At 40.9% G+C, this 22,462-nt stretch overlaps 1 protein-coding gene across 2 annotated transcripts in view; it reads right to left on the bottom strand.

Moving 5' to 3' along the window:
- The window catches only part of LOC129067573 (regulating synaptic membrane exocytosis protein 1-like), a 191,028-nt gene extending 169,926 nt beyond the window's left edge, over nucleotides 1-21,102 (bottom strand). For both annotated transcript variants that reach the window (XM_054569621.1, XM_054569622.1), the window contains exon 1: nucleotides 20,761-21,102. In XM_054569621.1, coding sequence (XP_054425596.1) covers nucleotides 20,761-20,924 — 164 coding nt within the window. In that variant the 5' untranslated portion in view covers nucleotides 20,925-21,102. The remainder of the gene's footprint in view (nucleotides 1-20,760) is intronic.
- Between the last annotated feature and the right edge of the window lie 1,360 nt (nucleotides 21,103-22,462).

Raw genomic sequence — 22,462 nt, 5'->3', positions numbered from 1 at the left:
TCTGACAGTCTATCAAATAGGCAGTTATTTTTTAATTTTCTCCCGATCCAGGAAAATATATGTGCAGAGAAATATCTCTCTCTGCCTGATTTTCACAGCCTTCCTACTAAAAAGTTCTTTCCTGGTGTGAATTAACTTTCCTCTGCTGCAGTTTAGATTTCTAAACAGAGACAGGGACAGTCAGGCTGAAGTCCCCTGATCACGCAGTTACAGCAGTAATCAGTGTCGGAAAGAGGCGGGCTGCCTCCTCTGCAGGCTGCCTTTGTGTTCGATGGCAGGAGAGAAGAAAACACAACGACTACCATATGCAGAGGGCCAGGAAGGGCATTTTAGCATCCAAATTGCATTTAATCACAGGCTGAGTCTATGCTATTTTTTTTCTCAGATCCAAACTGTATAAATTTTATTACCGGCATTACCAAAAATTACAAACCACTTCAGATAAATTAAAAACTAGCTCTGACATATACATAAAAAACAGAGCTTCCTGAAAGTTTCATAAACTCAGCAGTAACTTACACAATCACATAACTGTTGTTAATTTCAGTACACCTCTGTATTTCCTGATGCAAGCCAGGGCCAAAACACTATTTTAATTAAGCAATTAATTAATTAAAATAAATGAAACATTCTTGGAAACTCAGAAACCCTAGAGGGTTAGATTAGAAAAAGTAGAATCAAGACTAGAATCCAGGAATCCTTAAGCTAACTTGTGACTAGGATGTCGATTTACCCTACAGTTTTCATAAACTCTTCACACATGTCAAAATGCATGACATGAAAGGTATGTCACTAAACTCACTCAGTGACTGTATCTATCACTTAATGTTTGTAAAAGACAATCCAGAAACATTTTTAAAAAATACAAGTTCTTTTGAATTGGTGATTCAGGATTCTTAGGGTATAATCTAATAAATCATAACGACAGTAAATTCAAATTATTAATATGTGGGAAAATCAAGGAAATTCAGATTAAATGATTTGTTTCTTTTTATTTTTTCTTTTTATTAAATTTATTTATGGGTGACACTGGTTAACAAAAGTATACAGGTGTCAGGCGCGCAATTCCACACACATCACCTGCATACTGTACTGTGTGTTCACTGCCCCAAGCCAATGGGGCCCCCAGTCTACTGCCTCTGTCTATCACCATTTATCCCCGCTCTACCCTCCTCCACCCTCATCCCCTTGATTAAATGATTTTCGACTTTCTCATTTTACCCTCTAATCATCTCTTATGGGTTTAAATATATACTCTTTGAAAAACAAACATTTTACTCATTGCCTTTGGCTCTGGCTCTTAATTTTCTAAACAAAAAATATATGGGGGTAGGAAAAACACTGTAAAATGTTAATTACCAAATGAAAAGGTTCATTTAGGCTTGAGCAAACCATATTGTAACATCATGCTGAAGGGAAAATAATAGGGGGTGCTCAAACTTTACCAATGACTATGCAGCCAACACAGCATCCTCTTCCTTTCTAAATGCACTGTTCCGCCTCTGTTCTACAGTTTCTGTTCTGTCTGTAACCCCTCTCAGAGCCTACAAGTAAACTGAATACACTAAGCAGCCACCCATGGATTTAGGGATGCTGACTTCACCCGGAGCGGCTGGCTGTCTCTCCTAGGAGAGGTTGAACAGAGGAAGCTTCTCAGAACAGTGCCCCTCTCCTATCTGCCCAGGTCCTCTCCTCCAGAAGGTCTTCAGGCAGCTCTGAGGGAATGGCTCAAAGAGGCACGTTTACCCAGCCGGGGAGAGCCCAAGGGTCAAACAAAAAGAACCACTCCTCCCCGGAAATGACTGGCATTACAGAGGGAAGGCTGCTTCATCTCTCGCTTCTGGGAAAATTCCCCACTGAGGCTCTCATATTTCTGCCTCCTGTAATGAGGAGGAATAAGAGCAAAGAAGGGAAGAAAGAAGATACAGTGCCTACATTTCTGCCCAAATTACCATTATTTCTTCCCTAAATAACTAAAAACAGAAACTAAAAGCCAAAAAGTGCCCTCTTTGGGGGTTGGTGGGAGGGAAGCCACCAGTCGCACTTGAACCAAGAGCCCAGAAGGGCAAAAGGGAAGATAACCGCTCCCCTTTCACACCCCCAAGCCCTCTCACCAACCCTCAGCAACGCCGGCTTGGATAAAGGCAAGTACCTCGGCCTCTCAATGTCACATTTGAAGGAAACAAAATTAAGGACTAATTCTCAGTTACACTGATTCCTACAAATCACTTGCCAGATGAAGAATAGAGACAAATCTAGAAGAAACGTTATCTTTTACAAAATTTGCATTAAATCCTATGGAATATAGATTCAAATTACCAGAGTTTCACCTATAAAACACAGGCTTTTATTATATACACTTGATATTCTCATGATTTAAAAGCAGGCATTTTGCTATATATGGTATTACGGAGGCATACTTGCTATGAGCTAGAGCTCGGTAGCAATGCTTATATGTTTTATTATACCTTTATTTTCAAGATATTTTCATTATGTCTTAATCTCAGTGAAGGCACCAGCTATAATGTATATGTTTTTTCAAAATATTGGAAAATTACCCTCATCACCCTTAATTTTGTATTAAAATATCAGTGTTCTGTCAGCTGCTCACCAGTACAAGTCTACCTACACTAGCCTAACATTGAAAGTTTTTGAAGATTATTTTTAGATTTATCCAGTATTTATTGTATTTCCTTAGGAATGTTAGTGACTCAATGTGCAAATCTGTTCACTTTTTAATAAGGCATCCTATAAAAAGAGAGTAACTCCAGTCAGAGGTAGTCCTCCATGCTAAAACTCAAGATAGGGTATTCTTTCCCATTGAATACAGACCACATGAATTATGCATGTAAAACTCCATCCATTCATCTGTGATTATAAATTAAATAGGTTAATCAAAATGTTCCCTTAGTAAAACAACAAACGTGAAAAATTAAATCTGTAAGCTTAATGCCAGGTAAATCTATTCCAAAGTACTGCTCAAATAAGGGATATTACCTGAGTTTGACAGAAAAAAGCACCCAACTTCTATGTGTTCCTAAAGCTCAGGTAACTGCATTGTGCTAAAATCACTACAATGAATAGGAGTTTTCTAGCTTAGCACAATGTCAGAACTAAAGCTCCAACTGAGACTCAGAATTCCCTTATAGAGTATCAACAGAGCAAGTAATGTATTTTCAAGCTGGAACAGTGCTCACACAGTGTGGTTGTACCTGTCTTTATACTCAAAGAGATGTGAATAATGGGTGCATAGTACTGTTTAAATTCATGCTATTATAAAATACCAATTATTATAGCCAAAAGTTGTTAATGCTGCCCAGGTAGGAAGCGTTGTGCCAAATGCATTGCATGACCAGTGTTATTTCATCTACTCCTCCCACCCATTCCTGTTGCACAGATGGGACATCTGGGACGAAGAATGACTTTATCAACATCACAAAGTAAGAGGTGAGCCCCAGATTCAAACCCGGCTTCTTCGATTCTGAAATCCACACATTCAGGCACTCACTTCCCAGCATCCCATAGTAATTATTATTACTCCTAGTGATAAGAGTATACATTAGAGAAACACTTGTTTATTACTTGTATTTTAGTATCTGATTGTAATAATAGCTACTTTATTTACCGGTTCCATTAGAATATTTAATACTTGTGCTGTCTAATCTGGACCTGGGTAATTTTTGGTCTATTGTCTTTTATGTAGAGTGATGATAGAGGTGATAATTGTCTTACTGAATTCACAGAGTCATAGTAAGAATAAATGAGGAGTGTGCATAAGAGCACTTTTGCTATAGGTGCAAATGCTAGTTGTTGATGATAATACTTTGTCGTAAAGGAAACATACTGTACTCTGAGAGAAGAATTTATGGGCCAATTAAATCTTAGAAGTGAGAAAGGAAGGAACTCCAAACATTGCCCATATTTTTGACTTAAAATAACTTCAAGGAGATTTGTGTCCTTTCTCCAAAATAGAAGCCATTCTCCTCCGTGGGAAGTGTAGATACTCCCTAGACAGCCATTTCCTTACCAGGATTTTCCAGAGGTCTCCAGAATATTTTCAGGGAACAATCTTACTGTCATTACAAGCAGGACGAAGAGTTAGGGAAATGGGTTCTAGATCTTATTCTGACACTGGGAAGTCACTGAAGCTCTCTGGGACACACCAGAATGTAGGCTTTAGAGGGGCCTGCTGCGTAACAGGTGCTCAAAAGCATTGGTTAAATGGATAGACATCTATATCTACAAAAGGAAAGTACTGGAATAGATGGGTAATTTTCAGATATAGCTTTTTGCTACAGAGCTCTTCTTTCCCAGTAAGATCCCCAAATCACAAAATATAAAATAGATGAAGGCACTGAGCTGGGAATGAAGCTGTGCCAAGCACGTAGATGCCAAGACCCTGTGCTCCATGCCTTCTCCTTGCCCTGTTAACATCACCCTCCAACGCTCTGGGAAAACTCCACCAGACACAGCATGGGAACCACTGATCTGGATGCTTAAGCCCTTTGTCTCAAATTCCATGAATCTAAGTACTGATTTCTATCATCAACCAGTTAATTATTTCTATATCAAGAAAAGTAAACTAGCTCCTTTTCAGAAACAAGTAGCTTAATTAATATTTACTTTTAAAGTATTCCAAATTGTTGGGATGCTTTACAAAATATTCTGTGCACTCTCCTGCATTTCCCACCCTCTCCAGCCTGGGCCTGGCCAATGGTCCATGAGCAGTAGTAACATATGCTAATTCTATATCCTCCATTCCCTGTCTCTACCGGCTGCGGCCACATGTTCTAATGACCATTACTTCTAGATGGAAGAGGGCCACCCAACCCACCAAGTAGGAACCAAGTAGGAAATAAAATTTTATTATGGTAAGCTACAAATATCTGAAAGTTGATTATGTTAATTTTTCTGACAAGTAAATACTTTTAACGTAACAGGGATATTTAAACTGAACACTGAAGAGATCTTTTATAATTTATGGCTCTATTTTCCTATGTAGCAAGGAGTTCTCAGAGTTTGGTGCTTATTCAAGACACACAGTCCAAGAGAAGAGGTAGGGAGGCCTAAATGGAAGGAAGGGATTTTCCAAACATATGGCATTGAATTAAAATCCAATTATTGCATATATTCCATCCTGTCTGAAGTTCCCAGTAGGCTATCTTAGTTACAAAAAAACTGGTGGGAAGATATCTTACAGAGCTAAAAGTTTAATGAAAGAATACCTTTTCAATTACATGTACGAGAAAGACAAATCAGTCTCAAGTTAAGCTACTACCCTCCACAAATCTTATTCATTGCCTCACAGGCATCTGTAACTGTTCTATAGAAAGACTTATAACTTAGGATTTGGGTGATAGTGTCAATCCCTAAAAGAGGCCTACAATCTGGACTCTCTTAACAACTGATTTAAAGGTTCAAATTTGCTCATAAATCTTAGGTTTATTCTCATCCAGTTGGCTTCATATTTAACCTGTGACTTCCTCTAATTTTTAGGCAGTTAAGAAATATTTAACTTTTCCAAGTTTCTTATTTTGATTTTCAGCTAAAATTATTAAGTGGATGCTGTGCTAAGCTGCCCAGATGCCCCTTTCAAGACTGAGGGACATCCTCCTCCACATATTGGGGTTGTACTTAGTTGATAACCACCCCCGCTTTGACTTTGACCCTCTGCTGAAGAGAGCCACCTCTCCAAAGGCCAGGTCCCATTCCCCAGGTGGCATCAATCAATGACTGTTCAATGCAAAACCATTATAACTAGTTTCACAGCTCCCAGGGGGCTGACTCAGGCCTTACTGTGTCTGCACTGCAGCCTAACTTCTCCCACTCTCCAACCTTCCTGCTTCTCTTCCCACTCAGCTATTAATCCTGAAGACACCCTCTAAAACCTTCCTGTACAATAATCTCCACCTCAGAGTCTGCTTCTGGGAAACCTGACCTACAACAAATCTAAATGACTGTACAGCCATGAAGATGGGAAGCAAGTCAATCTAGAATGGCCAGAGCTTTTTTTCCTATCACATTGTGTGTCCCAAACTGTCCCTCATGGTAAAGGATCTGAAGCAAATCATGTCACTCTTTATTCTGTATCTCCAAATGCTTTCAAGTTAAAATAAAAAGGGGCATCCTGGGACAAAGGACAAAAACAGGAACTGAAAAGATGTATGTAGAAAAGGGAAGGACAATTTACCTTGATACCAGAGAACTCATTTATGGAGATTTCATTTGTGTGTGTATATACACATACACACATATATGCATGCATATGCACATATAACATAAGCATGTATGGACCCATTATTGAATGAAAATTTTCTCTTTTTTTTACATGAAAACTCAAGATGCAGACTTGATAATACCTATGTAATGTGTGGAAAAATAACAACTACAAAGTCCTAATCAGGCTCTCTTTTGGTCAAAAGAAAAATAACAGGAAACTACTCAAGCTAGCTCAGATCAAAGTTACAGAGCAAAGTGTTCAGCCAGGCCGCATGGTGACTCAGCCTGGGAGGTCAAGATGAAAGACTCTTCTCTTGAAGTCTCAGGGGCCAAATGGCCTCTCTTCTCTGCATGTCTTTGTCAGTCTCTCCCTCTGTTGACTCATCTTGCACATGGCCCAACATGCCTCACTCTGTAGGTCAGTAATCATCTTCTCTGGTAAAGCCACACTCCTGCCTTCTCAACAATCTCAAACTTTCTTCCTCCTCCTCAAGCCTCTAACTCCAATCACTCTCAGAAGATGACTCAACTGCTGCTTCACAGGAGAAAACAGAAACCATCAGATACTTGGTCCCTCATCTTCCCAAAAACAAACCTATACCCTTTCTCTTTCATTTAAACCATTTTGTTCACTGTATTATTTCCATCAACTTTTAAACATCCTATGTTTATTCTGTTTAACACTGTGCCCAGATTTAAATTCTACTTAAAAGAGTCTCCTCAATTCCCTCCAGGTATCCCCTCATATCTCTCTTCCCAAACTTCTTGACAGATTTGCCCATAATAACTACATATATATTTATTTACTTTCCTCTCAACTCTAACCATTCCAATCTAGCTCTGGCCCCATCACTTCATAGAAAAACCTTTTTCTGAAGTCACCAATGATCCCCTTGTTGCTGAATCCAATAGCTATTTATCAGTTCTCATTGTATTTGATGCCTCAGCAGAATATTTTTTATTAATTCAGATATAATTTACACACAGTGAAATGCATAGACCTTAAGTGTACAATTTGATCAATTTGACAAATGCATAGCATGTACAATACACATACCTATCAACACATAAACCACTACTATCCCTCCAGAAAATTGCCTCTTATCCATTTTCTGTCAACCCCTCACCCCTGCTACCATAAAAGAGAACACCAATCTGATTTATAACACCATGGATTAGTTTGCTGAGAGCTTTATGTAAATAAAATCATAAGGTCTTCACTATTTGTGTCTGACTTTTTTATTCGGCATTATGATATTGAGATTCATCTATACTGTTCATGTGTCAGAAGTTTGTTCCTCTTTATTGCTGAATAGATTTTCATGGAATGAGTATAACATAGTTATTTTCAGTTTAGGGCTCTTATGAAGAAGGCTGTTATGAATGTTCTCATGTAAGAGTTTTTGTAAGTACATGTTTTCATTTTTCTTCTATAAATATCTATGTAAGGACTTCTTGAGTCATAATATAGGTGCATGGTTAACTTTTTAAGAACTAAACAGTTTTCTAAAGTAGTCGTACCATATTATGCTCCCACAAACAACGTGTAAGAATTCTAGTTGCTCATTACTTTGACCAACATGTGATGTTGCCTTCATCATCATGAATCACCTTAGTGAGATAAAATACCCTCTTTACTTTTTTTTTTTTTACTTTAATCACCTTAGTGAGATAAAATACCCTCTTTTCTTTCATTTGGTGTAACAAGGGTTTCTTGGTTTTATCCTACCTTTCTTCCCTATGGTCTTTGCAAGGTTACTGTCCTCTTCCTCATTCAGCTGGAAAACATCACTTTTAAAAGTGAAGTTCCTTAAGGCTCATTTCATGGCTTTCTCCTTCTCTGAATCTAGTCATTCATCCTAACCTGCCACTTCGTTGCCACCTGTATCTAGATGACTCATAAATTTCCATTTCCAACACATCCTATCCTCGGCCTGTAAAGCCAAACAACGAAAACCACATTTAGGGTCTTCCTTCCATTCTTCCAGATACTCCCACAGCTTGGTGGCACAAGTCAGGGTTCAGCTCATATAAAATCCTTTTTCTAAAGGTGGCTTTTGCTTCCCACATCTGTCTGAAACCTTAACATTTTGCCATCCCCACCAACGTTCTTGCTTCTAACCACTTTTTCCTGGACTTCTGCAGTAAACTCCCAGCCCAGCCATTTTATCCGCTAACTGATGTGCCCTGGGCCTTCATCAATTGGTTCTTGATACGACAGCCAGAATGGCCTTTTTAAGATACCAGTAGTATTATATCATATCTCTCTTCAAAACCTTTTGCTTCTTCAGATAAAGAAAAAACTTCATACCGTGACTTGGGATACCCCCACGTTGTCAGGCTTCTGCCCACCTCCCCCAAGTCCTCTCAAGTCACATCCCCCTGGGCCTCCTCTGGACTTTCCCCTTTTCCACCGTGGTGGCCTCTTTCCACTTCTCCAGAATCACCACTCCCCCTCCCACCAAGACCCACTGTTCCTCCTGCCTACAAGAACCTTTATGCCCTATTTGCATAATTACCTCCTACTCATTCTCAGATCTCAGTTTGCAGTCCTCACCATCATCTGTGGAGAGCCAGCCCTGGCCAGCCTGATCTCAGTTAAAATTCCTGGTCTATGTTGCCTTATCAAAATATTATATATTGTCCTGTGCAGCATTCATTAGAGATTTTAATTTTACATTTAATTTTAATTTTACTTAAAATAAAATGTATATCCTCCTACAAAAGGCAAGTTCTGTGAGTGAAATAAAATTAACTTTTGTAAAAGATACTTTATAGAAAGAATGTTTTAAGTTTCCAGGTATGTGGGTGTGAAAATTTACACACGTAGATGCATGTAGAGATGTGTGTTCATGGATGTATATGTGAATTTGCATTCCCTTCCCACCCTGCTGATTCTTTTGCTGGGTCACTGACCAACAGTCTACCTGAAGCCAGCGCTCCAAATGAGGGGGGACCAAAGCAAGCTCTTCTCACAGTGAACAAAAGCCAACTGGCTTTTCTAAGTGAAAAATAAAACATGATTTTAATAAGTACATAATTCAAAAACATGGGAGGAAATGCTATTTTAAATCATAGATTACTATATATTAAAAACACTGTCTTTTAGAGAAGTATTAAAAAATAAAAATAAAATGATCACAATTAAGAAGTATTGATAAAGCATAAATATAATTGCAATAAATATCATTGCAAAGGCAAACTTTAAATAAAATATTCCTTAGTTCCTGGCAATCATCCACCTTTTTGGAATAATACAATAACCAAACTCAAAATCAATAGATAATTGGAGGTTCCCTTGGAGTCTTCTATAACAGGATATATATAATCTTACAGAGCAGGTAAATCAAAACAAATTTGAAAAATAAACTGTTTAAATTTGATGGCAAATGGAAACCATACGGAGAGAGTGTGACGGTGGGAAAAAAACAATGGACCAAGGGAAAAAGAGCCGAAGTCTTATACCTCGCTGGCTGTCTCACTAATTAATAATGAAAACCTGAAAGTGTTTCTGGGCCTCAGTTTTCTCTTCCTAAGAGTAAAGTTGGAATAAATCTTCAGTGGTTAAAAGGTTTCTGTCTGATTGCCAGTTCTCATCAGTTGATAGCCTGGACATTCAGAGCCCTCCGAGGTCTCCAAGGTTTGTCAGCCATGCTGCTGGAGGCACAGGAAGTGGCTTGCGCCCCCCTGGCCAGCTCGGAACGAGACGCTCTCTCAGCTCCCATCTATGCCTCGACTCAGTCCAGCTGCGTTATGGCGAAGGCCAGTGCTTTTGTGTCCTGACAGAAAGAGCCTGTGATTTCAGGTCAACAAGCACTTATTGAGGCCCTACTATGCATCAACCACAGGGGGCCGCAACAAAAATGCAAAGATGACTAAGAAAACAACTGCTTTCAAGGAATTTAAGTCTAGAGAAATGACCTAACTGAGGGGCATTTTTCTAATTAAAAATATAATTAGGACAACACCTTATGGTCATGTGCATCTGATCTAATTCTAAATATTAAATCAGAGAATATATATTATACTTCAAACTGTTACTAAAGTTAGCAATGTTTTAATTCAAAGGAAATGGTTCCATTAAGTGTGTCTATCCAGAAGATAACTTCTTAAAATGTATTATTTACATCTTCCTGCAATGACATTAAAACACTACAAGAACACTGTCCTTCAAAAAGACATAATGATAAATTAAGAGGAAAGCAGAGCATCTGAACATTGTATTTCAATTTAACCTTGTAATATCCAATATCTAGTAGATTCTCATCGTAAATGCTGGCCAATCTGGTTCTCTGAAAAACACTCAGCTCCTTCTCTGCTTTCAGATTTTGCTGTTAGAATTCCCATAGTTAGAATAACCTTCCCACTCCATCCACCCACTCATACTTTACTAATCCATCCAGCAGCCTTAGGTGACTCCTCCACTCCACATCCTGAAAATCTATTCATTCATTCATACACACAGTTTTAAAAGTTCAGGCAACTATTACCTGCCAGGCTTGTGTTTATATGAGGGATCCCAATAAGAATGATCCTGCTTATGCTGTACCAAGGTGAGGCTGTCACGTGAAAAAGGCTATGACAAAGATGTGCACAGAGGACAAATACTAAAATTAATCTGGGAAGTCTGAGGTGAGGTGTCCCAAGCTAATTTGAAATGTTCCATACAAATTAAGTAGATTAAGAAGGAAATTCCTAACAAAGAGTAAAGCACAGTGGAGCCACCGAGTTAGGAAGCAATGATGATACTTTGAGAACTAGCTCAGTAAGGCTGCGGCAGGAGGCTGCGCGTGCACCAGTGAAAGGAGACAGTAAGCAGGGTGCAGATTATGGTTTACACTTTACCGCGAAAGCAAAGGGTCTTACTAAAGGGACATAATCAGATGAATTTTAGAGAGATTCCTCTGACCTCAGTGTGAACATCAGATGGGAGGAGGTCTGACTAGTGGCGGGGAAATGAATGAAAGGTTGTTGCATCCAGGGGAGCAGCGATGAGAATCTACGCTAAGGTAGATCTGCCAGATTTGACAGTGGGCTGAATAAGGAGTTTGATGATGATGCTACCCATAATGACAGCGATTACAGAAAAACACCATGTTTAAGCACAAAGTTAGGAAATTTATGATAGGTCACAGTTTGCAGTACCTATGAGACATCCAGGTGGAGCTATTTAGCAGATAATTAGATACTTCAGAATTGAGAAGAAAATTCTAATGTAATAATATATATTTGGGAATCATTAAGTAGGACTAAAGCTGGGAGTGTGCTTAACATTGACCAGATACTGCATAAAAAAAGGAAGGAGTAAAAGGTCGAGAGTAGACCAAAGGGAAGACCAACATTTGAGAATCAAGAGAGGACTGAATGTGGACATAGGATATTAGAAGGCAAATAAGTAGGAAATGGAATTATAGAAGGAAGGGCAAGAGAGAGCTCCATGAACTCTTCCAGTTCTTATTATAACTACCACTTTATCATTTCTGCACTATTTTGAATTACCTAATATTTAGAATTTTTCCAGAATATACATCTCTTGTATTCTTTTTAGATTTGCACTACCTCGTGTCTGCTCCTTGTGGCCTGGGACTATGTTTTTGCTTTGTTTTGTTTTGTATTGTTGCATGTGGCCCTCCAAGAATCACAAACTATGCTGCCTTTATGGACAGCAGGGACTAGATAGCCACCTGACTCGTTAGCGATCATAGTTCTACTCAATAGTGACTATTACAGCTAAGGGCTTTGGAGCTCCAAGTAGCACACTATCGCTTTCTAATGAATGTGTCTGGCACAATACTCAGACGACAGTTTACTTTTCAGACTAGTATCAAGTGTTTACTTCAAGTTGCTATATATTAGGTGGCTATGATATATATATCAGATTTGGCCTAGGGTACAGAGACTTCTGTAAATGGAAATATATAACTTAGTTACAAGAATACTTTACTATATTTTTTCAAATTATGTTTTTATGACAATTTTCATGATGCTCATGAAGAATATAAAAGTAGAATTTCTGTACTATTTTTACTTTTACCTAAATTTTAATATCCAAAAAAATGAGCTAGCTCATGTCAATATTCCTTTATTTCAGCTACAAGGATGTAAAATAGATCCATTTTTTCCCAGAAAAGAAAGGTTAGGTAAGAAGACTTAAGCTGCAATATATTACAAGACAGAGATAGCAAAGGGAGATAAAGTTGCTAAGCTGTGTGAAATAGAAGAGAAAAAGTCATTCAACTACTTTACTTTTGTTTTCATCTATTTCTACTAATACACTAAGCAATCTTCCTGACCTGGATAGAATGCCTGTATGTGCATATGTCTACTATCCTGTATTTGAAGAAACCTGATACACTGATTTATACATTCCTTAGATATTTCAGATACCACCTGCCTAGTTTTCTAAAATGTAAACACCATAGATTGAAAACAAAACAGCTAGACCTCCTGAATAAAGACCTTCTCATTGCATTTGTTAAGAGCTATGTTTAAATGGTCAAGATAATAATGAGGCACATGATGCTTGTGCACTGATCCCTTACAAGGTTAAAATAACTTGATATTCTTGAGAATAAGAACATTTCTCAAATATCGATCAAAAATGCTTTGAGCACAGAAAGTTGGAAGCTAATTGAATAGACTACACAAAGTCTAGTAAATATAGCCAGAAAACTTCATCAATAACTACTACTATACTAGCTCCCTTTAGTAAAAATATGTATCATGCATGAGAGCCCATTAAAAAAAAAAAAGCTAAACTGTGTGAGACATTTATATGACAGTACAGACACCTAAAATGGTTTGTAACTTCCATGCCTTCTCTATGTAAATATAATGGTATCTTCCAGACAATAATTACCTGGTACAATAGCAGGGAATTAAAAATGCATATACTGAATAATATATAAATCATTAGTAAAGTATTATCCTTTACATCATCTAAAGATATCTGTTTGGTTCATTATGGTTCTTTAAAGGAGCTACTGTCTAATTAAGCACATTAATTATTTTCAAGTTCCACAAAATTACTTTCTATGATATTACCTTATTTTCCTATCTAAACTTCAGAAGAGTTATCAAAATACTGCATTCTAAAATCTACTTAAATGTCTCCTCCAAACTGCAGGCTTTTCTTCAAGGCCCAAAGGGGAATTATCATACAGAGAGCCCTGGGTGCAGTTGCAATCCATAGCTGCTGTTATTTGAAAATGTTTTGAAATTTTACTTTGCACTACAAGGTAGCAACCCACTGAGGCTCCATCAAAGACACCTCCTTCTCAGGAAAGGCTTTTCCTTCACCAAATAATAAGTTTCAAGATTCTTTGGGTACAACTTGCTTGCATTATTTATTGATTAGATATATCTTATCACTGTTAATTGCTCTCCTGAAGTTTAAAATGAATAATTTGGGTCAGGGAAAGCAAAATTTATAAAGAGGAAAACAATATAATTTATCATCCAAATTGAAACTCAAAATTGAGAAAAAGACATACTATCAATAGTTATAGCACCAAACAGGCATAAACAGACACTGTCCTGGGCAAACTAACATCTTTTTAAACAACTCTATTTTGTCTTTAAATAAAGATTCATGTGAACAGAAAATTTTCACAAAAAGCAACAGAGGTACGAATATTTACAGTCAATTCCGGGGGCTATTCTCCTCTTGCCATCCACAGAAAACTGACCTAGATCAAATGAAGAGTATACAAACTTGATATAAGAGCATGAGAATATACATACAGAAAACCTAAGATCCAGAACAAAATCTTTTAAAAATCTTAAACACATACAATCCATTACATCACCCAATAGTAGACTAACATAAGGAGAAAACTACTGCCCCACAAGTATATGGCCCTTCATTCATCTACTTCTTGAAAAATAATAATAATTTATTAAATTCAGTGACACTAAAATCATCAGCCTATTTCTCTACATTTTTTTTCTACCAAAAGATGAGGAAATGACCCAAAGCTTTCTCTTCTCTTTTTTTTTTAATTAGGATTGTTGCCTTTTAGGTATTTCGAAATTTATCATTTTGCCCACATTGATTTTTGTGCTACAGACATTTATGAGTTATTTAATGAGAAAGAAAGAAGAATGCAAAGAAGGTAAATATAACCTCAGATCTAATCCTGGACTCATTTCACCTCTTGTCTCCTTGCCAGATTCTCACAACGGTAGCTGCAGCCCCAAACACACTGCCCAGCGAGCGTGACCCGGTGGATGGATGGCTCTACAAGAATGCATCTCCGCAGGACCCCTAGTAGCTGCAACAATCACAGGTAAAGGTGATCTTGGATTCCTCTATAGTTTTACAGTAAAGATAATAATGGAACCTTTCTTTGGTGTAGCAATTTGAACTTTAAAAGTTCCTCCTCTATTATGTTAAAGGCTCATAAAGTAAGAAGGGCAGGCATTGTCAGCTCCACTTTACACATAAAGAAACTGAGGCCAGAATCTAGTCCATTACTCTATCCAGCTATGTGATGCTCACCTCCCGTTCTGGCCATGACAGTTTTCAAACCTACCAATTAAAACATGGCAGGAACTGAGCCAACATCAGGTTGTCAGCAGAGGACTCCATTCTACTGAAACGGCACCAATATGACCCAATTCTGATACCTGAAACAATGTCTCATTGTTGAATTGAATATGAGATGATACTTTGTTAGAAATAGCCTACTACCTACTAAACAAAATTCAGAGCAATAGGAGGGAGAAGAGATAACCTCATAATGGAGGAGGATGGTGGAAACGTGCTAAGGTATTAGACAATACCATGAGCAAGCAAGCAAGGAGATCAGAAAATCCCCAGGTGCACATGGGGTCAGTGAGTCACCAGTGGACAGGTCTAGAGTAGAGGCAGGGGGACTTGGAATAGTGTAAAGAGCGCCACGGAGCCCTGTGAAATTCTTCTCTTGCTCCTTTTAAGTTTTATTCTCTGGACACCAGGGTCAAATGTCATTAACAAAGGGTCAGGAAGGTACCTAGCTAGTTCTGAGAATTTCACTAATATTAGAAAATAAACAGAATACTGACGGGGTGGGCTTCTCATGAGGAGGTGAGCATGAGGCAGCATAAAATATGTAAAGTACCCAGCCAAATGCCTGCTACACAGAGACACCAAGACAACCCTCCAAAAGAAGACAGAAACCAACCACAATGCCCACTTGTTAAAACTTACAAGACCAGTAAAGCCTTAGAGTCAATGTATGTGGGTTGTGTTCTATTACTCTAGTTGCCATATTCCTTGGACGAATGTACTTCAACTCTTGAGACCAGCTCTAAACTATCCAACTGATATCATAGGACAAAATGTAAAGAGTTGCTTCAAAATATAAAGTAGCCCATAAAAATAAAATGAAATGCAACACAATGGACTTTATAATCCAGGGTACAAAAACCCTGTCCATCTGCATATTAGAGATATGAGAGAACAATATTATTTCAGGAATTCCTATATTTGATGTCTTTCCAGGAAGCTTGCTATACATGTTTAACAGAAATCGTTCTCCCCATTTAACAAGCTGAGGAAATAACACTCTCAAGATGTAGTGTTTCTATTCAAGTCAGCAGCAGCACATATAGCCCACACAGGTTTCCATATTCCACTTCCAATTTGTAATCTATTTACTTAAACAAGGGTGCCCCCTCAGTTCTGGTTAAGAAGGAACACAAACAAGTTGAAAGAAAGTCAAGACAGGTTGGCAAAAAATGTGAACTAATGGTTATGTCTCTTACCCTCCATTCCCCTTAAGACCTCACTTCTTCCATTTTTCAGGCTGCCCTTTTCTATGTTTTCTCCATGAGTATTGGAGAACTCAATACTGAGCATGCACATTTACTAAGATAGGTTTTTGTTGAAAGTGGAAAACTCCAGTGGAGTTCAGAGTTAGCCTTCCCTAAACTTAACCCTATCCATTAATGGTGTGAAGGAGACTAGACTCTGAGTAAAAAGTTGTAAGTTTTCTCCTCCTGTGTTTTTCTACCTAACACCACATCTCCCTGGAACAAGAAGACCCCTGCTCATTGTTTTTTCACTTTCTCTCATTACTGCTGCCTTTTTTTTCCCCTCCATACCCACCCTGCCTCAGCAGTGATAGAATAATTTTGGCTGTACAACAAGAACATCTTTGCAAACCCCAATGAAAGCATGATGCTTGCACACATGGGGACTCTTTCCTTACCCCTCCCCAGCTGCCACAGTCTACATTTCCGTCTCTTCCGGGTTGCTAATTGGGGTCTCTCGTATTGAGAGCCTTATGGATACATTTCAGGCCACAATATTGTAATTGCTTGGAGGGAGAAAATGGAGAAAGAAAGGCTGGAGTTACAAGACTTTTACTCCTACTTTCTTTCTCCTCACACAACGGAAGTGGATATTATGGATGTTTGAAAGATTAGCATCTGGCTCCCTATTAAGACGAGAAGTCCAAAGTCAATTCCCTTTGTAAATCAATTCAAGCCATGAATTGCAGGATTCATAAGAAAAATGGAGTCTCATGGAATCCCAGTTTAATTTCTTGCCTACATGTACAGAGTAAGTGCAGAACTAGATCTAGAGCCCTAAAATGCTTGGATCCAAGGTTAATGGCCTTTCCCCATAACATGATGCTTTTTAGTCTTTGAACTGGAGACAATTCCTCTGTCCTCAATCCACAGGAAAACTCTATTAAACAGAGTGTGTGTGAAGCTGCAGCCCTCCTAGAAGCAGCAGTTGAACTTCTAATCAACCGAACTTTTTGCCAAACCACTTTCTGATGCCAAGGAAAGAGGAAATTAATTTAAGAAAAAGGTAAATGAACTACAAGCTTCTTCTTGGTAGGAGAGTGTAATGTGTGGGAAAATATTTGGACTTAGAATAAAAGGTCTGCATTATACTCAACTATAACTGAAACATTTTTTTAAAAAAGAACAAAAGCTCTAGGTATGAATGCTGATTGCGCCATGTTATGTGAGTCAGCTGAGGGTATTACTGGAACTCTCTGAGTATAAGATGAGGATTTGAGGATCGTATGACCTAACTTACCTTCTGTGCAGGCTGTTGTGAAAATTCAAATATACATATATTGAACTTGAGCATAGTTCAACTATTTGGCATGTGAGTCAATAACCACTTAGAATAATGGCCGGCATGAGGTAAATGCTCAATAAATGTTAGTAGTTTTATTAAATATTCCAGTATGGCTCTCAATCGCCATTCTCAAGCCATCCCTTTAACTCTATTTCTATTTTTTTTCTCTTCTCTACTGTTCTATTTTATAGCTCCTTTCTCTATGAAGCTTTTATAAAAAAGGAATAAGATTTCAGATCTAATGAGATCTTATCTGATTCAGGTCCCAGGTAATGCAGTGTCCAACACAGGTAATATATTGGCTTATGGTGTCTGGTGAGAGTTACTTAAAGGAGTATTCATTGAGGAAGTTAAGTTTCAAAAAGTCTTTAGAACACACACACACCGCAAAACTCTACTAAAATTAAGAAAAGACCTCTTCTTTTCAAATAATTAAATCAATCATTAAAAATTATTTCCAGGGATCAACTATTTCTTGTAATATACCAATGGTATTTAAAATCAGTGTACTTTGCCAACAAAGTACTTATAATTTCAAATAAAATTTTTCCAAAAACTTGAGGTGAAAGTACCTTAATTATTCTCTTCCACTTATACACATGTAAAGATATTATCAAGACCAAATTCAAGTAGTAATTTACAATCAAGGCTGATGAAACGGTATCACTATATTTTAATTGATATTTTGTAATGTTTCCTTGGCATATTTACCCATCACTGTTCTATCTATCTATCTTCTCTGTATTAATGCCTATCTTTATGCGTTGTGAAAAGAAAGAGCATGCACAGTAGGTAGTGCAAGGTGATGGTTCTGCAGTAATGACAAAAGTGAATTTTAAGTCTAATTGCCCTGTTACCAGAACTTTAACTTTGTATGATGTATTGAGAATTTCTCAGATATGCGATATGAGAGACTAAGCATTACCACAAAAACGTATCTCTGATTTAACAAACATTTAAGACCCTGTGGAAAGCATCCTGTTTTCCGATCTATTTTTATGCAAAGTTTTTCTAAAGGCCAACACCTTTGACTATGTTCATTAAGTTTCCGTATATAGGTATGTGCCATCCGAATAGCCCCTATGATCCCCGTTTTTTAAGGTATAAAGTGCACTCTAGAAAAACACACAGCGCTGTTCCACTAATTGCAGCCAGTCTGACATGCTTACATGGCAGCAAACTGGTACTCCAAAACACTCACCAGTGTGCCACTGCACAAAAGGCCAAGACATTAGCAGTGGAGGCTGATTGGTAAAGTTAATGTAGAGGTTCCGGATTATAGAACGCTGTTGTATAACAGCATCACATACTGTAGTATTTTGTGAATCCCTGCTATAAAGGAACAACATTCGCAAGCCAGGGGACAGCAGTCACAGGAACAGCAGCGGGAAAGATGAGAGCAATTGGACCATGCTCCTGATTTTTATTCGTCTATAAATGCCCATACAATCTTATCATTGCTGCCCTTAGGCAGTTAGCAGGTTTGAGATTCTGTCCTAAAACTCACCTCCCACTTAAAATCTCTCACTCTCGGCCATCCCTGAAACAGCCAATAACGGAGCGTGATGGCCACTACTTGCACTGTGCCTTCCCCTTCCTATTCGGACCCTGTCAAGCAGCAGCCTGTGCTGTTCACTGGCTGCTGGAGGCCTCCATCCACCTGCTGTGTGCAGCGAACACCGAAAGGAACAGCAGCAAACCTGTAAACCCTGACCAGCAGAAAAGGTGCCCAGGACAAGTGGCCAGGGCTGCAACCCCTGAGGACAGACGGACTGACAACCAGACAGACAGACAGCAGCGCCATCAGACACAATCCATTACTTCCAATCTCAGAAGAGGGGAAGCCTGCAGCACCAGGGACGTCATTGTTCCACTAGGGACAGACAGCAGATTAACGAGGGTTCTGCCTCCCGCAAGCCGGCAGGCTTAAAGTATTTGTTTTTTTGGATGAGAAGGAGCAGGGAATTCAGAAACCTGCTGCTCTTTATAGAACAAGGCCAGCTCTGGCCTTCCAAGTTAACGGTCCTTTTCTGAGTCTATAAGGAGAGGGCAGTGATGACTGACTTTGTGCTCTTTTGCTGTGACCCAACACCCACAGCTCTACCTCAATATTCCCCTCTCCCATCTGGGAAGCAGTTACACTGGTGGGAACCCATCAGTCTGTGAATATAGCCTCCCTCCCTTCTGTCCTGGGAGGCACTGCTGCACTGAGGGGAAGTGGAAGAAACCTCCGGGGGCAGCATCTTCTCTTCAGGAGGCAACCCTAGGGGGTGGGGGAGAGGCCGTGCTGGGTGTGCTCTGTGCCTGGCTGTCGCCTGTGTTCGCTCCCTGCCTCTTCTTTACTGTCAGCTAATGCAAGATGCAACAGGTTCCCTTTGGTTCCTCAGGGTCTCTAAATTCCCTCACCCCTAAGCTGAAAACTTTCCTGAATACAGGAAGACCTCCCAAGGGAAGGCAATGTTGAAGTCCCCTTCGGTGCCCCTCCAGGTGCGATGCTGAGGAGCAAGGAGAACCAACTCTGGATGCCAGCACCTTGTAGCAGCGCACTCCTGCCCCACCGGCTGTGGGCCCCATCCCCTCCCCAGACACAGGAAATGGGACACTGGACAGGAATCCCTTAAAAGGGGAGATGTGTGCAAACATCCCGTCCCCTACTGTACCGCTTGCACCAGGAAGTGAGCAGGCCCCAGAAGTCTCTTGGAACCCAAGAAAGAGGAACGGAACCTCTATTTTACTCTGACCGGAGTTCCCATCAGCTTCTTCCATTATTAAAAACTTTGCATTGCCAATGGCATTATAGAGGGGTGAGAAAAATGTGTCTTCACGGAGGCATTTTGCGTAAAAGACTGGGAATAAAAGGTTAAAGAGAAGCTGGGAGGCAGGGTACCCAAAATGGCAACTGCCCCCCCAAAAAGACCCAACCTTGATCTGTGAGATGAATGAGTACCAAAATGAACACTAAAAATAAGCATTTTTTCTTATGAAAATACTGACACCCTTCACTGGGGTAACCCTGCTAAACAACTCCAAGAAGAGAAGAGGAGCTATTCTCAGCACCTCTTCTTCCCACCTCCCCTTTCTTCCACTGGTCTCCCAGCCCCTAACCTACTCTCAGCCCAGGGCTCTTCCTTCCACATGGGTGGGATCCGCTCTTCTCAGCCTCGGCATATCCCAGCCCCAGGGTGGTCTCTGTGCACCTAACCCTTCTCTGCACCCCAGTCTCAAGCCATCCTCTCCAGGCTCCTGCGCTCTCCACTCAGTGGCAGCCTCTCGTTCCTGCCATCCCCCTAGCCTCTTCCCTGCTCAAGCCCAGCGCCCCCGGCCCGAAGGCGGGCGCCTCCGCCCGCACCCAGCACCCTCGCCCGCCCCTCCCCCACACAGCAGAGAGGATTGGGTGAGTGAGTGGTGAATGGACCGCTGGAGGCACGGAGGCTCGGATGGCGCGGCGGGGGGTGGCTTACTTGAGCATGGCTTCTTCTTTTTCCTCCTCTTCCTTCTGCCGGTCCATCACTGCCATGATAATGTTCCTCTCCTCCTCGGTCAGGTGGCTCAGGTCGGGCAGCTCTTGCATGGGGGGAGGCACCGTGGGTGGGCGAGGACCGCGGGGCCCCACGGCCGAGGACATTTTCGTGGCCTGCCAGCCCCCTCCTCTGGCTCTTGGGCTCTCACCTTTCGGATTCACGCCCAGCAGCAGCTGCGCCCCTGCTTCCTTTCACAGCGGAGCCCTCCCGGCCGCGGCGACAGCAGCAGAGCCGGGGAAAGAGCGAACCCAGTCTTTCATGGTTGTTTGCATCCACCCAGCCCCGGATGCTGCCTTTGTTTTGGTCGCCCTAGCGAGGCTCGGGGCTGCCCGGCCGCCTCCCGCAGCCCAGCCTCGGCCGGCGGGGGCGGGCAGGCAGAGGCGCGGCGGGCGCGGCAAGCGCGGCGGGCGCGGCGAGGGGGCGAGGGCTCGCGCCAGGCTCTGCCGATCCGGGCGTCGCGGGCTGGGCGCGCGGGGCGGGGGCGGGGCCGGGGCTGGGGCCGCGGCAGCCGCCGAGGCTGCTCCCAGGCAGGGCTGCCCCCAGTTTGGGGCTGCGGGAGGGAGAGGGAGAGTTTGGGTGTCAGTTAGGCGGAGTCTCGGAGGCTTCGCTCCCGGGTGATGCTGCTGCTCTCGCAGACACAGCTGCCAGCCGCTCAGTCCCGGAGCCGCTCCGCCCACGGGCACCCACCCGCCCACTCCCCTGGCCCGAGCCACGCGTGCCCCAGCCGCTCCCCTCGCGCTCGCCAACGTGCACCCCACATCGCTCTATCCCCAGGTACCCCTCGCCCGTGAGTCATCCTCCTTTCCTGGATCCTGGTCTATATCATCCTCCCCATCCCTGCTTTTCCATGGGTTGCGTTAATCATCATCATCCTCGATACCATCTTCATTACGGAACGTTCGCATTATTTGAGTGCCCACGGTGTTCTCAACAGCAGCCTGGAACACCTTTAGATGCATTTTTTCCCCCCTGAGACCTTATCTTTCTCATTACTAGTCAAGAATCTATAGCCACAACAAGGAAAATTTAAAAATAATGTTGATACACACGCACACACCTCCAACAGCCTAGGTTTTCTGGGTGCATTGTATGCAGTGTCTTTTTTGACCCACCCTCGTTAGGACTGGTCTGCAATTTATCCCAATTTCTCCTCGAGATACCCCACAACACGGCAACTCTTTAATTTGTCGTTTTGGGCTGCGGGTAGCCCTATCATCTCACATAGCCACACTTCTCCCGTGCTTGGAAATGAATTATCTACTCTTAATTTTTCTAATGATGCTCGCTATCATCATGCACTCACTTCTTAGCCTCTGTGGGTACTTCTCAGGAAATACTAATCCCAGATAAGAAAATACACCCAACGAATCATATTGTAAGAAGCTTCTGCTCAATGCCTGGCCCACTGATAGGCATAAAAGATGAACTTCTCTTGATGATAAAGACCATCATTTCTTTTTTTAATTTTTTTATTGTTCAAGTACATTTGTCTCCATTTTCCTGCCACCACTTTCCCCTGCCCCAACCACCCCCACCTCCCACCCTCAATCCTTCCCCACTGAAGACAATCATTTCAAAAAAAGGCAGTTATCAGCTTTGAGACCTGGAGACCGAATTATTTTGTTAACATAATTATAAAAGA

Source organism: Pteronotus mesoamericanus, unplaced genomic scaffold (genome assembly GCF_021234165.1).
Source record: "Pteronotus mesoamericanus isolate MK-2021 breed Mesoamerican mustached bat unplaced genomic scaffold, CSHL_Meso_final contig_20, whole genome shotgun sequence".
NCBI lineage: Eukaryota > Metazoa > Chordata > Mammalia > Chiroptera > Mormoopidae > Pteronotus > Pteronotus mesoamericanus.
Note: the sequence above shows the minus strand (reverse complement) of the source record. Positions and strands in the feature narration are given on the sequence as shown.